Below are 21,193 nucleotides of genomic sequence, written 5' to 3' on the forward strand. Positions count from 1 at the left end.
CAGGTGCAACCTTTCCAGATTCAAATGCCGCTTTGTTCGGTGTGTTTCGCAAAGTCTGCACCCCCTGGAAAGTTTGGTTTCCAAGAGCCAAAAAAGCCCTGTCCCTTTTGTGGGCGACCATTCAGGCATTGATGTCCCCACCCTCCGAAAAAATGGAAGCGCAAACCCCGCAGTGACAGACGTGGGAATATAAGATTTTCGCTGGGCAAACTTTGAAGGTGTTTGCTTTGGTTTAACCAAACACAAACCTGCCGTTGCTTTCTCTCTTACCTTTGATTTTGTTTCCCCCCTCTCTTTATGTACTTTTGCCTTAGTCACGACAATAAAGGTGAAAGGAATCAAGACGGGAATGTCGTCTTTTATTGATCCGGGGTTTAACGCAAAGAAAAGCTTCCTTATGGCCGGGGTAACGGTCGCCGCAAAGGAAGCGCCGCTTCTTGGAAAGGTCTCATGATGGGCGTTCGGAGACACAACTGGGACGCTAAGGGCAAAAGTGGAGGCATGTTTCAACTTGCCTTATAGCCTGGGACGCATTGGGGTGCGAAAGCATGATGCCCATGTCCTTATAGAGTCACCTCTTATTTCTTAAAATCAATACAAAGGTTGCATTGTGGAAATAAAGCGCTTTGGCACCCCTTCCAATCTGCAGGATGCCGGGATTCGTAGTTCGGTGAGGCGCCCGCACTCTTTAGTAAAAGTGCCAATCCCAGGATTCCCAAGGATGGAGCCGCAGCGGTTAAAGTGGTGCCAAAGTGCATCATTTCCACAGCGGGGATGCGCCCCTTAAACCGACATAAAGCAATGGTCACAATCTTACGTCGCAGTCTGTGTTTCGTAGCAGCGTTGCAGAAACGCAACAGAACCGTGATGCTCCATTGCAAAGAAGTGCACTGAAATGCTTTGAGGTACATGACGGGGGGGTGGACTATGTGACCTTTGGGGTACCTTCCGACTCTTAAGTTTCTTTGTTTCCATGGCGCTATTGCCTTTTCGTAATATAATCGTAATATAACCCCCCAGTTCCAAAACACCACGCAAAACCTTGCATGCCTTGGTCCCATCTCTCTTCATGGGTCCTTCATTCGAGGCTAAACTGCTCCAGTCCTTGCAACCTTTCCTCCTCTGGGACTCTTGCCAGCTCCAGTATCATCTACTACTACTACTGCATTTTAATCCACCTGCACCATATCTGTTCTCAGGTGCGTTGGGTCCAAACCGTACACAGCGCTCCAGCGATGGTTACTCCGTGGATTTGTTTAAGGGTCGGATTTGTTTTCAGTCCTATTTTCATACACAGTTTAAATGTTTACACCACCAGCTGGGTTTCATGGTCAAGTCACACTCTCTCAGCCTCAGGGGAAGGCCATGGCAAACCTCCTCCGGAGCAAATCAATGCCAACTCAATGGCAAATCTTGCCACACAACAACAGGCCGATTGACAGATTTGGGGCACTGCCGTCCCCAAGAAAAGGAAGTTTTCCAAGTCCTTTCCCCTCCAAGCAATGGGTTGACTAAGAAAGACGAAACCTTTCCTCCCAGAGGTTGACAAAAGCAACCTTTCAGCCCCAAGAAACGAGGAAATGGGCTTCTTCCATCCCAAGGAGGGAGATGCCAGTAAACAGTTCCTCTTGGCTCATGCCATCTTTGTGCAAACGTGCTTCCTTCTTTTAAGCCTTCTGTCCCATCCAGAGTCTAAGGAATGGCCTGCCCACGATTGACACTCGCCACCGAGGCTATAAAAAGGTGTTGCCATGGGGCAAACTCCACCGAAGCCACCGAAGGGATCAACACAGGCGAGGTTTGCAATGAGCCCTTGGTAGATCCACTCCTGGGTAAGGGAGAATTTAAGTTAAGATGGGAAGAGAGAGATGAATGGCTTGCCTCTGGTTGAATTTAAGGAGGGACTGGGAACCCATACTATGCCGTCTTTGGCACAATCTGGGGACCTCAAACAAATGGTCTGCAGTTTTGTTCCAAACTTTCCAACCATGTTTTTTATTTCTTCCTTCGAAGAGATGAAGAATATTATCGCAGTGTTGGGTCTCTTGGTGGTTTCTGCGAGCCGGACGGCATCCGAACCTTCCTCCGAAGGTAACCCCATGGATCCAATTTCACTTTTTGTTATTGTGAATTGCCATTGGGATCAACTTTGACTTATGGTCATCTTGCGGATGAGATGCCTCCAAAACTTTGCCAAGTCAGGGACGCCGCAGCTTCTTTGACCGAATCCATATCCCTCCTTTCTACATTTCCAATCTCTAAAGCATTAACCCCCTTCTCCAGTGAGTTCTGTTATCTCACGATAAGTCCATAGTACAACAGCTTCAGCTTGGCTTCGAGGGAAATTTCAGGCTTGATTTGCTCCGGGACCCATTTATTTGTCTTTTTAGCCGTCCAAGGTATAGGTTTTTGTGGCTTTTTATTTTTCCTGGCAAAGCCTCTGTGTATAGGGACAGTCTACCTGGGAACATCATTTGCTGGGGAGACATTTCTGGGAAAGAAATGTTCCTTCTCATCTGGGGAATCCACCTGGATTCCCTCGAACTTCCATTTGTTGTTGTCGTTTTGCGCCTACCAGTTGTTTCCAAATTATGGCAACCCTAAAGCGAACCGATTACATAGCAAGTATCTTCAGAGGGAGGCTGTCATCGCCGTCCTCTGAGGCTGAGAGAGTGTGACTTGCCTAAGGTCTCTCCATGGCATGCATCAAAGCTCTTCCTACATTTATACGTCTCTATCTTTAGAAGCAGATGCCTCCGAGGAACTCACCGATCCTGAACTTTTGGGCAGCATCAATGAAGCCAAGAAGCTGGTGGATGAGGCATACAAGTTCTCCCGGGAAAGGTGAGTCTTTTTTTTGGGGGGGGGGGGTGAAGGTGCGTCTAAGGACCTTCCTTCTTTCCTCTAGCTATGGCTAATCTGGACTAGATGACCCTCGGCTGCCCCAAAAGGACAAATAGATGGGTATTAAAACCCATCTATTTGTCCTTTTATTCAGTCCCATAAAGGCGTCATTGTATTGAGTGTCTTTAGTTGGTCTCATAAAGGTGTTGTATTGTGTGTCTTTAGACAGTCCCATAAAGGCATCAAAAACACACAATACAATGACACCTTTATGGAACCGAATAGAGACAAGTTGCCTTTATGGGACCGACACAGTACAATGACACCTTTATGGGACTGACTAGAAGACACACAAGACAATGATGCCTTTATGAAACCAACTAAAGAGAAGGCGCCTTTATGGGATCGACTAAAAGTGCACAAGACAACAACGCCTTATGGGGCCCATCAAAACCCCATGCCTTTATGAGACCACTGAGCTCGAAAATGCCAATGCACATTGGCCGAGCTTGATGCCCATCAGGACCTTCGTGACACTGCCCTGAGATACATCTTTGCAATTCATAAGGTGGCATATCATCATCATCATCATCATCATAGTCTTACCATCTGGCCACTCTCCGTTCTTGTCTTTCTTTACCCAGATCCAAGGCAAGCTTGAACAAGACCCACGTCAGTCCGTCGGATTTCCTGAAACACTTGAAGGAGCCGGTGGCCGCCACCAGGAGCGCATTACGCGCCGCCAGCTACCTGGACACCTCTTTGGACCTCCTGAAGAAAAAGCTGCAGAAGAAATGGCAGAGGCCCTTCAACATCACAGGTATGGTTCCTCTAGTCCGAACTTTAGTCAAAGCCAGAAAGTGGGTACGACGAAGTTAGGGAAACCTCAGGGGCAGCTGGGGGTTCCTATGGCTGTTCCAGAACTTTGCAGAGGTCTAAAGAGATGAAACCATAACGTGAGTTTTGCACTTGTTTCTTGTTCAGATGTCCTCAGCAGCAAGCAGAAGGAAACCATCTCCAAAGTGACCGGCTGCGACTATCTGACCCGTCCCATTTCCTGCCCAGAGGACAGTCCTTACCGGACCATCACTGGAGAATGCAATAACCGGTAGGGATCGCAACCCACAAAAGCGCATGCTAAAATACTAAATCTGTTGCCCTTAAAGATGCCTGCGGAGGGATGATGATAACTCTGGGGCAGCACTATCCTCAACAGTGATCCTAAAAAAGGAGTATAAGATCTATGTACATCTGGCAAAGGAGGGATTTCAGTAGCAAGTTGGCCATCCTTGGTCCCACTTTCGGCGCCTTGCAAACTTCAACCTCTCCAGTCCATCGGATGGAGAAAATGAACAAATCTATCACAAAAAGAACTACAGTTCTTAGCTGGGGGGAAAAATAAGGGAAACTACTGGACTGGGAATCCCAAATGTATGTCCTTTTTCCCCCGGTTGTAGGAAGCACCCACACTATGGAGCCTCCAACCGTGGCTATGCGCGCTGGCTCCCGGCGGAGTACGAAGATGGCATCTCCCTTCCCAGGGGTCTCATTCAGGGCCAGCTTTATAATGGACATCCCCTTCCGCTGGTAAGTGTTGGAGGGTCCATGTCTAAAGCTGCAGAGGGACATTGTGGGCCCCCAGGTTTTGGCCAACTGCACCTCCCAGCAGCCCCAAGCCAGAATAGCCAAGGAGTGAGGAAGGCTATGTTGCAATGCAGCAACATCCGATGGGCCACAAGTGGCCCGTCTTCACTTTTGAGTAGAGCAGTGCTTCTCAACCTTGGGTCCTCCAGGCATTTTGGACTTCAGCTCCCAGAATCCCTGATCATTTGGGTGAGGTGACTAAGACTTCTGGGAGTTGAAGTCCAAAACATTAGGAGAGACGAAGGTTGAGACCACTGGAGCAGAGGTTGGAATTATATGGCCCACCAGGTGCGGCTGGAATACAACTCCCAGTAGTCTAAGCCAAGGATGCTGGGAGTTGCAGTCCAAAACACCTGGAGAGAGTGTCTGGATGGAAGCAGTTGGGTGGATTTGGATGCACAAGGAAAGTGGGGAGGCCACCAGAGTTTGTCAGGAGGGCATGGCGGGTGAACTGAGCTCTCCGAACGTCTTCCTCGTAGGTGCGGAGCGTTTCCAACCAGATCATCGCCACCTCCAACACGAATGTCACGGAGGACCAGGAGCGCTCGCTGGCCTTCATGCACTGGGGGCAATGGGTGGACCACGACTTGGATCTGGCCCCCATGACCGAAACCAGCATTGAGAACAAAGAGGCCCACTGTGACAATACCGAGTGCAACTACGCACCTCCTTGCTTCCCGATTAAGGTAACGGAGGACACCATTTTGGGGGTCCCAGGAAGAAAGGGAGGAAACTGTGGGTATACAGTGGTCCCTCCATATTCGCTGGGGTTTGGGGCGAAGGACCCCTGTGAATGTGGAAAAATATCGACCCATGGATAAGTCGACTCAGGTTTTTTGGGTCAATATTTTGACTAAGTGTCTGGACTTATACATGAGTATATACAGTAAACCCTTCTAGAACATGGCCTCATAGTTTGAAAACCCCACAAAAAAACTATGGATGCCGGCCGTGGAAACCTCCGACTCCACAATACACATTGGATGTTTGCATTGTATATATGGATGTGGGATAACCACCACCACCCTTTGTGCCCAGTATGGATACAGTATGGATTACTGACCATCTGCGATTCCCTTTAGCACCTTGGATAGTTTTGAATGCTCTTATAGGTTTCCCAACTCTAGGTTTGGATGACCGAAAGACTGGTTTTTCCCCTCTCCTAGGTTCCTCCCGGAGACCCCCGGATCAAGAAGTCCGGCGTCTGCATGCCCTTCATCCGGACGGCGCCTGCCTGCAACCCCACAACGTACATCCGTGAACAGCTCAACGCCATCACGTCTTACCTTGACGCCAGCATGGTCTACGGGAGTGAAGATACGTTGGCCAGGAACCTGCGGAACAACAGCAACTCTCTGGGTCTGATGGCTCTCAACCAGAACTTCACCGACAACGGACTGGGCCTCCTGCCCTTCGAAAACAAATCCAGGAGCCTCTGCCTTTATACAAACAGGACCGCCAACATCCCCTGTTTCAAAGGAGGTACGTCTTCGGGAAAGGTTGCCAAATGTCAGAACTTGGCTTCTATACCTTTTTGCACTACAACTCCCATAATCCCTGACCGCATCCTTGGCTGGTTGGGACTTTTAGGACTTGAAAGCCAAAACATTTGGAGAGGCCAGCTTCCCTCCGCCATTTTGTAGGTTGGGATGGGAAATTTGTAACCATCTGGCTGTTGTTGGACTGGAGTTCCCAGCAACCCTAAGTGAAAAATGCTGGGAGTTACAGTCCCATCACATCCAGAGGGCTATAAGGTGCTCATCCCTGTTGCAGGTTAACACACATATAAGGGATAGATACACACTCCACTTTGTTGGATTCATGGAGAGTGTCTGTGTGCTACAATCTCTTATTTTTCAGGGGACAAAAGGGCCACTGAAAACCTGGGGCTGACCGCCATCCATACTTTGTTCGTCCGGGAACATAATCGCTTGGCCACTGAACTGAAGAAGCTGAATCCGCACTGGGATGGAGAGAAGCTGTACCAGGAAGCGCGGAAGATTGTTGGCGCCGTGAATCAGGTAGCCGCCCGTCTCTATGGGACAAATGGGCACAAAGAAATAGCTTCATGCTGGCTTCGCGTAAACCAAGGAGGATGGAGATCCATTGGTTCTGCAGATGGTTAGGTCTATAGTGCACATCAGTGCCTTTCAAGTTCAGACTAAAGCCCAAAGTAGATTCCCTGCTCCACTGATATGGGAATGACCTGCCGCCAATGAATGAAGGCATGCATTCGGAAACAGTATTGTGCACTCTAGAGTTTACCTTCCCTTGCCTCCATTGCAGATCATCACCTTCCGGGACTACCTGCCCCTCGTGTTGGGCACTGAGACGAACAAGCAGCTGCCCTTGTACAAGGGTTACAACGAGTCGGAGGACCCAACGGTGGCCAATGTGTTCTCCTTGGCCTTCCGGTTTGGACATGGCTCCGTCCCACCCCTGGTGCCCCGCCTGGATGAGGATTTCAAGCCCTTGGCTCCATACTTCTATGCTCCTCTTCACCTCACCTTTTGCGCCTCGTGGAGAATCGTGATGGAAGGTAAACCGAGTCTCCCTTGCCATGCGTTTCCCATTTACTAGATCCTTGGGTGGGGAGACATTCACATTTGTAAGGAACCAAAGGGATGAACGATGGAGGCTGGGTATCAAGAAACCATCGATGGCTAGAAAGCAACCTATCCATCCAAAAATGTAAATTCCCAGCATCCCCATCCAATATGGTTGTGGGAAAGATCCTTACCTGGAACCCCGGGGAGCAGCTGAAACTGGACAGTTATATAAATCCAATGTCCAACCTATGTTCTTCTTTAAGCCAGGTTTTTACATAGAACCACGAGAACTAGACTTTTTGGTCCATGTTCTACATATCAGCTATGTAGTGACATACGTGTAACTAAGTAGTATCTCCTGACCTGACCCCCCTCAAGCCTACTTTCCCGAGAGGCAACTGCATGGGAAGATGGAGGTCTATTGCGCTGGTGATTTGGGTTCATGAGGATGGCATTTTCATGTGCCTCAACCAGCAAGGATTTGCAGCAAGGGTCCTGCCCCTGATCATTGCAGACTCTCTTTCTGGTGGAATTGAACTCCAAATACCAGGCAAATGGACCTCTGATGTTGTTGCTATGGTAGGTTTGGAAGGGCATCTACTATCAGGAGTGTGAGCATGTAGTGGTAAAGAGTACAGATCAGTTACAGAATTGTAATTCTAAGGTTGTGAATTCGCAAGTGCAATGCTGAACACCAGCCACTCGCATTCGTGGCAGGGTCATAACTTGCTGGCAGAGCACTTGCATTGCAGGAGAAGCGTCCCATGTTCCATGTGCAAGTGGGCATTGATGTGAAACTAGACTCAGGCTCCAGAGAGAGTTTCTCTTCTGGATGGCCATTTGTCGGGGATGTTTTGATTGAGATTCCTGCACGGCAGATGGTGGTTGGACTTGCGGTCCCTTCCAACTCTATGCTCTTCCTATTCCATAGGTGGCATCGACCCGCTTTTCCGCGGCTTCCTGGCGGACCATGCCAAGCTGATGCGGCAGAGCCAGATGATGGTGGAGGAGCTCCAGGAGCGGCTCTTTGAGCAAGTAGAGGTGATCGGCCTCGACCTGGCCTCTCTCAACTTGCAGCGGGGAAGGGACCATGGCTTGCCAGGTGAGCGCACCCATTGTAATGTTTTGCCGGTGCTATTTCCGCCCTTTCTTTCTCCTATCATCCTTGGAGAGATGGTTATCCTGTGGAACTCACTGTCACAGCTGAATCCTAGTCTTAGTAAGCCTTCCACCTTATCCCCAAAACGGAGAGGTGGCCTGGTGTTTTAGCTAGAGTTCCAGGTTGGAAATTGGGATATAAAAGTTTATAGTTCTTATGTGAAATCGAAGGCTTTCATGGCCGGTATCCATAGTTTTTTGTGGGTTACTGGGGCCATGTTCTAGAAGAGTTTATTCCTGATGTTTCACCAGCATCTGTGGCTTTGACATCTTCAGAGAATGCTGCCATGGAAGAGAGTGGGGCACATTCTCTGAAGATGCCAGCCACAGATGCTGGCGAAACATCAGGAATGGCCACATAGTCTGAAACCTCCACAAAAATCTGTGTATAGTCCTTGTTGAAATTCACCGGATCCAGTGGCCAATAAGAGAAGCAATGCTCACGGTCTTTCTCTCCACTCCTCATTAGGATACAACGCCTGGAGGCGCTTCTGCGGTCTCTCCGAGCCGCGCGACGAAGCCGAGCTCGCCGTCGTCTTGCGCAACCCAAAGCTGGCCAAGAAATTCATAGACCTCTACGAAACGCCGGACAACATCGACATCTGGATCGGGGGCATGGCAGAACCCTTTGTGCCCCATGGGAGGGTCGGCCCTCTCCTGGCGTGTCTCATCGGGACCCAGTTCAGAAAAGTCCGGGACGGAGACAGGTTGGTATTTTAGCCGATGGAGAACTAGGATTCCCAAGGGCTTCTTTGGGGAGTGAAAATGGATACCCGTAAGGTGAGCTTTGTTGGTGGTACATTGATGCAGCAGGTAGTTTATAGCAATGGGAAGCATCCTAGACCTTTAGCTGATGGATTAATAATACTAATACTACTACTAACAACAATACTAATAACCTTTCCACCAAAGGGCAGAGCATGCTTTTCATACACAGTCTTCAACAACGCAGCAATCTGGCGAACCTGGTTCCAAAGCTAATGTAAACCATGGCTTAGCGTGATGCGCAAATGTGATTGTCATCGACTGACTTGCTGCGTCTTCCTTGCAGATTCTGGTGGGAGAAAGATGGCATCTTCACCCCGCAGCAGCGCCGGGCTCTGAGCCGCGACTCCTTTTCCCGCATCATTTGCGACAACACGCGCATCCGAGAGGTGCCTAGGGACATCCTCAAGAGGAACCACTACCCAAGCGATTTTGTCAACTGCCGCGAAGTCCAAGGGCTCGACTTGTCGGCTTGGCAAGAGTAGCGCGGACAAAGCCAGGGGCGGGTTGGGAATGGGGACGAGGGGTACCTAACGTTGGCCGTGCGGTTCGTAAGTTAAACTGTGGAACTCGCTGCCACAAGACACTGCGATGGCCGCCAACATGGACGGCTTGAAACAGGGATTGGGTAAATTTATGGCGCACGGGGCCATTGAACGGCTAGTAGTCAATATGGCTATAGATCACTTTGAGTATCATTGGGAATGTGAGATGGGCTTTTCATATGGTTTGATCTTATGTGTCATTATACAGTATATTGCATGCTTTGATATAAAGTTTCTAAATACACAAAAATAAACCAATACTGTACAAGGGAATAAAGTTCTGTGTTGTGAGCAAAGAAGGCGAAGAGGGGACAAGTTTGACCCATCTCTTGAAATTAAAACGTTGGCCTGTATCAGACACTTAGTTAAATACGTCCGACTAAGTAACCTCTTGTCATCATTTACGCAGCTGCGGTTAACTTGGTTATACTTAACTAAGGTTTAATCTGCGCTGCAGAAATGATACCATTCAATACCGCTTTTAGTGCCACGACTCAATGCATAATTTATAAGTCTATTATATGATGCAGGATTCAAGGCATAATTCAATAATTAGGTAGTCATATCAATCGCACAGAATAAAGAAAGACACACTCGGTTTCAATAACAGCAGATCTATTTAACCAATTTGGTGGTCCTACCCTTCCCAAAACAAATGCAATTTCACTCTTGCAAAACAGCAAATCTAATGTAGGCTTTAAGGAGATCTCCGATGGGCTGAATCCAATTTCTGAGATGGGTTTAGAGCAGTAAATAGCAAGCCAAAGAAGAAAATGCCAAGGCAGGGTTATTCAGGTAGCAAAAACGCTAACCAAAGATAGCTGACATAACTGTAAAGCAGGCATTGAAGGCATTGGAAGAGTTAAAGAGTCAAAATGGAGACTGCAGTCAAGGAATCAGAAGAAGGCTAGGTCTTTATTGAAGGACCTAGGCATTATCCTCTATTGTAAACATATAGCATTGAATGCCAAAGTCAGGATGGTCCATGCCAATACATTTCCAATTTCTACGCCTGGTTCTGAAAGCTGGACAGTGAAGAAAGCCGATAGGAAGAAGATCAATTCATTGGAAATGCGGTGCTAGAGGAGAGGTCAATGGATGCCATGGACTCCCCAAAAGAGAAATAGATGCGCCTTAGAGCAAACCAAGCTCGAACGCTCACTAAAACCAGCTCCGACGCATGCCTGCAATCTTCATTGCGTGACTTTTGCAAAGCCGCTAGCAATTTGGATAGGCCTGTTTGCAGAAAAGCCAAAGTAAGAAGCAAGGGTTAGCATTGGTGAAAAGAACATTCAGAGCGAGAATGAAGCTCTGGGAGCGGACTTTTTAAGCCACAGCAAATGTCTGGAAAGCCTTTGTAGGGATATGGATGGTAGCTGCAGGGGAACGAAATCCATCGCCAGGAGAAAGGTCTGTGTGATCCTTCTGCAGAGAAGAAAAGGGAGAAAACGTGGTTAAAGGAAGGAGTTTGAATGAGAAATGTATATATATATGGCTGTGCCGTGATGGACTTTACTTAAAAGAGGTAAGTCTAAAGATTGGGAAGAACCTTCGGATGGTAAGAGCTTTTTGGCAACGGAAGACGCTTCTTCGGAGGGTGGTGAGGTTTTTAAACAGAGGATGGATGGCTATTTGTCATAAGAAGGACTCTGATTGTGGCAGAAGGGGGTTGAATTGGATAACAATAACAACAACAACAACAACAACAACAATAATAATAATAATAATTTATTTATTTATATCCCACCTCTCCCTACGGATTGAGGTGGGATGACCTTTGGGGTCTCTTCCAACTCCGTTATTCTATGATTCCGTATCTATCACTCCATCCTTGTGCCATGGAAGCACGCATGTTGCAACTCATGGCAATGCGGACGTTGAAAAATTACCCAGCTAAGTGTTGCACAGATGTTAAGGCCATTTATGTAAGTCCCAAGCAGAACAGCAACCAAGTAATAGGGATATTTTCCAAGCCCTGGAATAATCTCTGGAGGGCCTGGTGGACGCTGGGGTCCATGCCGCTCCCCGCCACCCTCAATGCCCAGACTCACACTTTGCTTTCCAAGGGAAGAGGCTCAGCCGGGGAATGGCGTTGCAGTTGACGAAATCCCGGGGGTATCGGTTGGCACGGAAGACAAAGCGTGGCACCTGGCGGAGGTGCGTGTTGTCGCAGATGATGCGGGACAAGGTGACCTGGACAAGGGCGTTGCGCTGCCACTGGGTGAAGACACCAGGGTTTTGCCACCAGAACCTGGCGGGGGGGAAAGGGGAAAAAAGGGACCACAGGGATCCATCAGCCTCCAGGAATTTGTCATCCAGACAAGTACCAAGAAGAATAGAGTTATTGGGACTTTTTTGGGGACTCAGGATGGTTTGAATGTTGGGCTATGACTCTGGAGACTAAGACTGTGAATCCTGGTTCGTCGATGTAAACCCATTTGGTGACCTTAGTCAAGTCGCACTGTCTCAGCCTCAGGGGAAGGCAATGGCAAACCTCCTCTGGACAAATCTGGCCAAGAAAACCCCAATGATAGGCTAAAATCTGCCATGGATTCACCACTTCAACGAACGCAGAACTCACAAACTGCTACTGGATGTTGAAGCTTAAAAGGTTGATCCATTGCCATCTAAACCACCCCGAGCCTTGGATCCTCAGATGACAAAACCCCAAAGTCTTGGGGTCTTCCCGCTTTCTCCCCACTCACCTGTCCCCGTCCCGGAGTTTTTGGAACTGGGTGCGAAGGATGCAGGCCAGGAGCGGCCCGACTCGGCCGTTATGGACGGCGGGTTCGGCCACGCCGCCAACCCAGAGGTCGATGTTGTTGGGCGTCCCGTAAAGTTGGATGAACTTCTTGGCCAGATTGCGATTCCGGAGGACTCTGGCCAACTCGGCCTCGTTGCGAGGTTGCGGGAGACCGCAAAAGCGTCTCCACGCATTGTAACCTGTCGGAGGAGAGAGAAAAGGGTCCACTGTACTGCATTTTATCATGTTGTTGTCGTTGTGCGCCGTCAGGTTGTTTCCGACTCATGGCAACCCTAAGGTAAAGCTATCGTAGGGGGATTTTTTGGCTAGGTTTCTGCAGAGAGGGTTTGCCTTGACCATCTTCAGTGGCTGAGAGAGTGTGACTTGGTGAAGTGGGTTTCCATGGCCAAGCCAGAACTCGAACCCTGGTCTCCAAAGTCCTAGTCCAACGCTCAAACCACTACGCCATCTGGCTCTTAGACTTTTTAAGTTATCATTATGTACTCAGTCATATTATCCCGACGAACTTAACCTCATTCAAATGCCTTGTTTATCTTGCAATAGAGAACCCTGAGCAAGATAAATGTTTAAAATTGGACTTTACTGCCAACAGTTCTTTATCTCCCGATGCATTAAGGACACCTCCCTGTTGTGTTATCATCTGCAAACCTGATAAGGATTTCCTCTAAGTCATTGATATAAATACTGAAGAGGGACGAGACTATTTGGGAATATTCTGTACTTTCCAAGAACAACGTGGGACACTCTCCCAAGTCCCCAAAATGATCCTTTTGGGGAATACAAGAATCCCACGGCTTGCACCTTGCAAACATACCTGGCAAGCCATGGTCCCGACCCCGCTGCATGTTCAATGCAGGTAAGTCCAGCCCGATCGGCATGACTTGCTCAAAGAGCTTGTCTCGGATGGCTTCCACCACCATCTGGTCCTGCCTTATCAGCTTGGCCGGCTTTGTGATCAGCCCTCGTAAAATGGGATCAATACCTCCTGGAAGGATTGGAAAATGGATAGTACAAGACCCGCACAGCTTCGGCAATGTTTTCCATAACAAGTCCCAGCACTCGATCCGTTGAGCCATGCTTTTTCCCAGTGGCTCCCATGTCAGCGGGGCAATGAATCCACTCCAGGTTTTGAATCGCTGTAAAGGAAACTGTGTCTAGGTTCAGCTCCTTTAAAAGTGTCAATTAAAACCTGCAGTGGATTCATATCCCACCGACATGGGAGCCATCATCCATTACACCTTGGCCTCCGTTCAAGGCATTTCGACCTCTGTGGACCACATGTTCCTGACCAAAGAAGGGGTAAATCATCATCATCATCATCATCATCATCATCATCATCATCATCATCATCATCATCATCATCTCCTCCTCCTCCTCCTCCTCCTCCTCCTGGGGCATCAATTTGCTCTTTACAGAGACTACAGGGGTGCCTTAGCATGAAAGTAATTATCTGTTTATCAATATTAGAATGGGATTTCTAGTCATTTTAGGGTTAGGGTGGCATTTTGGACAGTCTTTGTGTCCCCTTGTGGTTCTCAGGTCGTGGCCACAGCTAGATCCCATGTTAATGGGGCTGGGAATCCATGCCAGGTTTTAACAGAGCTCTCCAAAGTAAGTTGGAGAGCGCCTTAAAACTAACCGGATCTGGAGTGGATTCACTGCCCCTCTGACATGGAAGGGGGTAGAAAAGTAGTCCCTGGGTCTGCCCTATCTACCATCCTTGTCTCAGAGCTCCGAAACCCAGAAGCAGACGGACCTTCTTTGACGATTCTCCAGGAGGCAAAGAACTCCTGCTGCAGCGGGGTCTGGCTCTGGAGCCGATACTGGCTGTCCAAGCGGAAGACGACATTGCGCACGATGGCGTGCCCAAAGCGGAAGGCGTTGGTGAAGACGCTGGCGATCCGAGGATCCACAGATTCGTTGTAGCCCCGGTACCTGTTCCAGGCGTTGCGCCCGGCGTAGGAGATGGAGTTGCCCAGAAGGAGAGGGATGAACTCGGTGTAGGTGATTTTCTGGAAACATAAGAGAGGAGTGAGTTACACAAAAGAACAAAACAACACACATCTGGACGAAAGTGCAGCCCGTAAAGGGAATCGGTTCAGTATTCTGCGCCAACTTAACGTATACCTGGATCATGGCGCCTAGGATTTTCCGCGCCTCCTGATAGAGCCAGTCCCCACTCTTTTGCGGATTCAGCCTCTTCAGCTCGGTGGCCAGGCGGTTGTGTTCACGGACAAAGAGCGTGTGCAGGACAGCCAACGCTGGCATCTCATTCGCTCGGTTGTCCCCTATATATATATATGTGTGTGTGTGTGTGTGTGTGTGTGTGTGTATATATATATAGAGAGAGAGAGAGCAAGAGTCAAGAATTATCACCGTTGAAATATGATAACTATTGTTTGGCATACCTTCATAGGACTCTGTGCTTGCATTGGTTTCCCCTATTCTGGGCTGTCTGCAAAGGTCCCCATTCTCACCACTAGTGTCGAATCTGCTTTGACTTGTAGTCCAAACTGTAGAGGAGCGATATCCCAGGTGGCCAATCCTAGCCTGCATCCGCGCTGCAGAAATAACGCAGTTTGACGCAGCATTAACTGCCATGACGACTCAAAGCTATGTCGTTTTGTGAGACCTTAAGCCTTCTCTGTCGGAGAGCTTTGGTGCCACAAGGAAATATAAACCCAAGGCATGGAGCCGTGGCAGTTAAAGCGGTGTCAAACCACATTAATTCTGCAGTGCGGATGCAACCCTAGAGAAGATATTCTGCCCCAGTGACATGAGAAACATTGGTCATTACAGACATAACTAGGATGGATTTGTTCCTGGAGCAATGACTTAACTCTTGTTGCTCTAGATCTCTCTGAAATGCAAATCCATTGTCCTTCGTGGCTGCAGATGATGGAAAAGGGAATTGAACCATCGGTTCCCAAGCACCATGATTCATGGCCATTCCCCTCCAGATGTTAAGGGACTCTCTCATTGCTTTTTCTCCTCCAAATCTACCATTCTGAATGAGGTACCTGCCAAAAAACAGGAGATGTTGAACATGGGGTTGGTCCTTGGGCAAAGGTCCGGGAAGCCTTCCGGGGTGCCGAACGGGAGATATGCCAGCCCTCGATCCGTGAACTTCTGGTTGACGGCCATCAGCCCCAGATTATTGGTCAGGTTCCTCAGCTCCCGGGCCCATTTCACCTCGCTGGCATACACCATGCTGGCATCGAGGAAGGGCGTCAGGGCATTGATCTGGTTTCGGATGGCGTAGCCGCCGTTGCAGGCCGGAGCTGCCCGGGTGAACGGGATGCAGTTGCCCTTCTTTTTCGTGGGGTCGTTGGGAGGGATCTGCCAGGGAAAAGGGGCCAGATATTTGGAATCCAACAAAACCAAGACCCTAAACCTGCCGTTCCAGCTGTTGACATATCCAAGGCCCAGGTCTTCATTGCTCACCAAGGCCAATTGCTCATTCAGGATCAAATCCTGATTCGTTTTGAATAGGTTCATTGGATTTACTGTTGTTTGGTGACTCAACACATAGGCAAATCCCTAAATCCTAGTTAATCCCAGCACTTTGGTTTGGAAACCACAAGTCCTACGAGGAGAGATTTAGGGAGCTGGGTATGTTTAGTCTGGAGAAGAGAAGGTTAAGAGGTGATATGAGAGCCCTGTTTAAGTATTCAAAGAGGAGGGAGCAAGCTTGTTTTCTACTGCTCCAGAGAACAGGACATGGAGCAATGGATGCAAGCTATAGGAAAACAGATCCCACCTCAACATTAGGAGGAGCTTCATGATGGAAAAGAGAAGGTTAACTTCCCTATAGGTTCTCCCGTTTTTATGGGATTGTGGGAAGAAGCAATGCCACCTACCATGATGGGGAAGCATGGCGGCGCCTTGGTGCAGTCCTTGTCGCAATCCACCCCTTTGACGAAGGTGAGGGTGGCCGTGGTGCTGGGCCCAAAGTCCATGTCGTGGTCGAGGAACTGCCCCCATTGCATGAACATGACCGAACGGTGCTTGTCCTCCGTCAGCTTCTCATTGGGGAAGCGGACGATGCTGTTGGAAACCGACCGGACCTGAGGGGGATCCAAAGGAAAGACATTACCGCACTTGGACCCTGAATGAATGAATGATATAACAGAGGTCCAGAACTCCACATTGACACGATCAAGCAAACAGACAGACAAACAACCAGCAACCAGCGTCTTACGTTGGGCAGAGGGAATCCGAAATACAGCTTTCTTTCGGACCAGCCACGCGGGAGAGAGACGCCGTCCTCGTACTCTTGCGGGAGCCACCGGGCGTAAGGGCGGTTCTGAGCCCCCAAAGTCAGGATTCGTCTGCCGCGTCCCCCCAAAAGAGCCAATAAACATTATTATTTCAAGGAGGAAGCAAAAGGACTTTGGAAGTACAGTAGAAGTTTGCTCGGGGAAAACATGTTGCGCAGCCTCTGCTCTCGGGAGCGATTGCAGCAGTGATAAAGCCTTGAGCATAAAGAATACACCTTAGATGAACTCTTAACTGGCGCTATGTTGTGTGATCCCTGCCCTATTATTATTATTATTATTAGTAGTAGTAGTAGTAGTATTATACCTGTTATTGCATTCGCCTGTAATGGTCCGATAGGGACTCTTGAAATCACACTGGTTCGTCCTGGTTTCTTGCTTGCAGCATCCAGTTCCTTTGTAGATGGTTTGCATCTGCGCCGGGGTAAGAACATCTGCCGGAAATAAACGGTAGCCCCAAATGAGAAATGGTAGCCTAAAGCAGGTAGATCTTCGTTTTTTCCCCTTCTGAATTGGCTCACTGCTTTATTTTAAAGCTGCGAAACAGGCTTTACCTTCTTCCTTACTTTTTAGAGCCCCCTATTTTTATTTTGCTTTTTGCAACCTTAGTTTGCACATTTGGCAAAACAATTGCGAACTTTATTGTCTGTGCGCCGGTCAACATCCTTTCCGAAAACGTGTTTTCCGCAACCAAAAGCGGACTCCCAGCCAGGTCTCTTTCCTGGTTTGCTTTTGGGCGGTCTCATTAATTTCAAAGCGCCAGCCCAGGGACCTGCTAGATTCATCCGCCTCTTAGGTAATACTACTAATCTTTACCCGTTTTGTAGCTTGTCTGACGCCATTTCCTTCTGCCTCTGAATCGGTTGCAAAGGTGCTTTCCCCCCTTTTGCAATACAAGAGCTCAGTTGTTGCAAACTTGCAAACTCATGTCCTGGTTTCAACTGTTGTTTTAACCTCAGGTCTTTGGGGTTACCTTTGGACACATTGTACTTACTATTACTACTACTACTACTATTATATTCCGCCTTTCTCCCAATATAGGAACTCTTTGTTATTGAAGACGATTTCTCTATTTCATTTGGATGGTCGGCAGCAACTGCAATGTGGCCAAAATTGGGAGACTAAACGTGGGCATTTAATGCCCAAACCTTTGGCCCTCCAGATGATTTGGACTTCATCTCCCATCATTCCTCACTCTTGACCAAGTTGGTTGAGGCTTCTGGGAGCTTGAAATCCAAAAGAAACGGAGGACCAAACCAAACCAAACCTTGGGAACGGTGACACAAGCGGTCCCCATTTTCCAGGATGGGGACCAAAACCCTGCAACCTTTCCAGGTTTTTATTTTGGATTGCAACCACCAGCATCCCCAGAATAACCACTGCGCAAGGATACTGGGAACTGCAACCGACGACAGAGTTGACATTGCAAATGTCCCACTCCTGCGCAATGATGGCATCCGAACCCAGAACTTGGAAGTGCAATGTTACTTTTTAAAGGAGGAAACACAGAGAAGGTTTTAGCTTGGGGTAAAGCCTAGAATGGATCCATGGCCCCATTGGCATAAAAGCCGCCACCAGCTGATGTCTTGTGACAGTTTCGGATTTGTTCCGCACATGGTTTGCATGCGATTTCTGGCGCACCTGTGATGTTGAAATCTCTCGCCTTGGCTTGCCACAATTGCTTCTTCAAGAGCTCCAGCGTGACGTGCAAATAGTCGGCTGCTTTGACGGCCGCCCGCGTTTCTCCCACCGGTTGCTTGAAAGACACCAAGATGTCGGACGGGGCGACCATTGCCTTCCGCAGCTTCTTCCTCAACCTGGAAGATCAATAATAATAATAATTACTTAAAAGAAAAAAAAGCCTTTGTTAAAATTTGCAAATCAAATTCTCAATCCAGAAATGTCCCGTTAAACCCCTCTGAGTACTATCTGCCTTCAGAGAATTGGTGCTAAACTAATCAATCAATCAATCAATTAATCAATCGACAACTGTACAATTGAGTACTTCCTGCATCCAGAGAATTGGTTCAAAACTAATCAATCAATAAATCTACAAATGTACAATTAAACCCCTCTAAGTTCTTCCTGTGTTCAGAGAACTGGTTCAAAACTAATCAATCAATCAGTCTACAAATGTACAATGAGATCCCATTAAGCACTTCCTACCTTCAGAGAATTGGTACTCAATCAATCAATTGATTGAGCGCCAATAAATCAATTGGTGCTAAACGAATGAACGAATTGATTCACTGGTGCTAAATGAGTGAGTGAGTGAATTGATTTATTGGTGCTGAATGAACGAGTAAATGAATTGATTTATTGATGCTAAATGAACAAACGAATCAATCATTTAAAGTGGTATCCAATCACTAAATTTCTGCAGATCTAAAGATCTGGCCCAATATAAGGGCAGGTTTCAATAATAATAATAATAATAATAATAATAATAATAATAATAATAATATCTTTTTCATGGTTCGAGACTAAAAATGGCTCACAATAAGTGTAAAAACCACACATTTTAATGCCGATATTTGTGCGAAAATAGACCGCTCACCGTTCCTGGGTGCGTTCGTAGGCGGCGTCGACCAGGGCCTTGGCTTCTTCCACCGTCTTCAGAAGACGCGAGGTCCCCAGCTTCTTGGAAAGTGCTAGAAACCCAAAATAATAATATCACTTTCCCCAAAACAAATCCTAGAACTGCATCGAATTGCATCAAACTGCATTATTTCTGCAATGTGGATCATGCGCCCAACCCGGTTGCAAACCCATTTTAAAGCACTTGCGCGCATGGCAAGATATGTGAGAACGTTACCGTGCAAAGGAGGGTTTCCAGCTCGGCACAACTCCACCATGGCTCCCAGGACTCCCAAAAGGGCAAGTAAGTTCAGCCTCGTGGCTAGGAAGAAAACGCAGTTATTAAAAGAGGGGAAAGGAAGTTATTTCGAATCAAAGTCCCAGGTTTAGGGGGATGGATCCACTCTGAATTTTAGTCCGAGTTTGGAAAGAGGGTCCCCAAAGTGGGCTTGAAAATGGGTCACGAAATACAGCTTTGCAGAGTTCTTTGCAATAATGTAGTTATTTATTTGCTGTAGATACTTATTTGAAATAATTCAAATTAAAAAGCATTTTTAAACATAGGGAAGCATTCATTTAAGAGGAGAAAAAGCCTTGTTTTGCTCACCTGCCATTTTGCAACCACTGACCTCAAGTGACGTGTTGTTGGCCAACCGGCCTTTTCTACCCGGCGACAACCAGAAGGTGGAGTTATTCTTTTTTTGGGGGGGAAATATCCAATTATTGGAGAGAGAAAAAGCCACTCCCTCTTCCTTGGCCCCTCCCAAGTTTTAAAACTTACCTTTAAACAATAAAACAATTATTCTTATTTGTTGTTGGAGCATTTCCAAAGCAATCCGTTGCATTCTCCATTGAAAGAGAACCGGCACCAAGTCATGGTTTGAGCGTTGGACTTTGGAGACCAGGGTTCGAATCCTTGCTCGGTGATGGAAACCCATTGGATGATCTTGGGCGAGCCACACTCTCTCAGCCTCAGCGGAAGGCAAAGGCAAACCCCCTTTGAACAAACCTGGCCAAGACCTGATTCAATGCAATGCAAAGCAGATGCAGAACCACACTGCGCATTGCAATGCAAAGTATAGGATGGCCAACTACAATGTGCAATTGTCGCGGCCGAGTGCGTTCAAGTTGTTCCCGACTTTTGGTGACCCTCAAGACTTTGGTCCTCCAGGTGTTTGGGACTACAACTCCCAGAAGCCCCCAGCCAACAGTCAGGAATCCTGGGAGCTGAAGTCCAACACCTGGAGGAACAAAGTCTTTGGGTCACCACATGTTGGAAACGACTGCAAAGCACCCAACCACAACAATTGTGCGTTGTAGATTGGCATCCTATACTTTGCATTGCAATGGTGTGTCTGTCCCTTTGCAGTGCAAGTCGAACATTTCCATCAGGGATGATGGGACCTGGAGTCCACCCAGAACTTCTGGAGGGTGACACATCCTCCATCCTTGCACTAGAGACTCTCTCCACATTTGCGCACCTGGTTTTCCTACCTAAACATTAAAAATTCATCTCTGGTTACAGTTTGTTGGGCAGCATCAACACTGAAGCATGGGCATTGCAACTTCCAACACGTTGCACCAATGTCTCAATGCGTGTTTGGCTTCGGCAGCCATTTCATGACGACCAGGAAAAAAGGTGATTTTTGTAGAAGTAGCAATGGCTTGCGAGGCCTTGCAGAAACTTGGGTTGCACAAAAGTTGGTTGGGCAATAAGGGATGTAATCATTTGCGGTTAATCCCAGTAAGTTTAATTTACTTTGATCTGTAAAGGTAGAATAATATATATATCCCCCCCCCCATGCTTATTTTTCTCCCTATAGTTAGTAATGTTCAGGGGAAGAGAGTCAGAGGTCATCTGCGTTTAATGTTATAGGTTAGTTTTTAGTTTTAATTTAGACACATGGATCCATGTATTATTATTATATGTCTTTAGTGCAATGCCATCGCTGACCCTTTCTATGTGAGGGTCAACTGAGGACTGGACTCAAAGCCGCCACGATTCGGGCTTCTTGCAACACCTTTTCCTCGGAAAAACCACCGTTTGAGAAACGGACGCTTCGGTTAAAA

At 47.7% G+C, this 21,193-nt stretch overlaps 2 protein-coding genes across 2 annotated transcripts; one reads left to right on the forward strand and one right to left on the reverse strand.

Annotated features, from left to right (window-relative positions):
- The first annotated feature begins 1,699 nt into the window (after positions 1 to 1,699).
- LOC121916987 (myeloperoxidase-like) lies at positions 1,700 to 9,445 on the forward strand. Its single transcript, XM_042442579.1, has 12 exons — positions 1,700 to 1,832; positions 2,745 to 2,844; positions 3,489 to 3,664; positions 3,829 to 3,952; positions 4,302 to 4,431; positions 4,968 to 5,174; positions 5,655 to 5,970; positions 6,349 to 6,509; positions 6,775 to 7,027; positions 7,969 to 8,139; positions 8,665 to 8,902; positions 9,247 to 9,445. Exons 1-12 carry the CDS (start codon positions 1,700 to 1,702, stop codon positions 9,443 to 9,445), a joined length of 2,208 nt encoding a protein of 735 aa, XP_042298513.1.
- A 601-nt stretch (positions 9,446 to 10,046) lies between these two features.
- On the reverse strand, positions 10,047 to 20,073 carry LOC121917136 (myeloperoxidase-like). The gene is made up of 13 exons (XM_042442856.1): positions 19,362 to 20,073; positions 19,104 to 19,197; positions 18,188 to 18,363; positions 16,854 to 16,980; positions 16,471 to 16,600; positions 16,130 to 16,336; positions 15,290 to 15,608; positions 14,397 to 14,557; positions 14,026 to 14,281; positions 13,084 to 13,254; positions 12,211 to 12,448; positions 11,557 to 11,756; positions 10,047 to 10,930 (listed from the first exon to the last, which is right to left on the reverse strand). Coding segments are annotated over exons 1-13 (2,121 nt in total). The 5' UTR covers positions 19,402 to 20,073; the 3' UTR covers positions 10,047 to 10,928.
- Positions 20,074 to 21,193: the final 1,120 nt, after the last annotated feature.

This window comes from Sceloporus undulatus, chromosome 11, assembly GCF_019175285.1.
Source record: "Sceloporus undulatus isolate JIND9_A2432 ecotype Alabama chromosome 11, SceUnd_v1.1, whole genome shotgun sequence".
In the NCBI taxonomy this organism is placed as follows: domain Eukaryota; kingdom Metazoa; phylum Chordata; class Lepidosauria; order Squamata; family Phrynosomatidae; genus Sceloporus; species Sceloporus undulatus.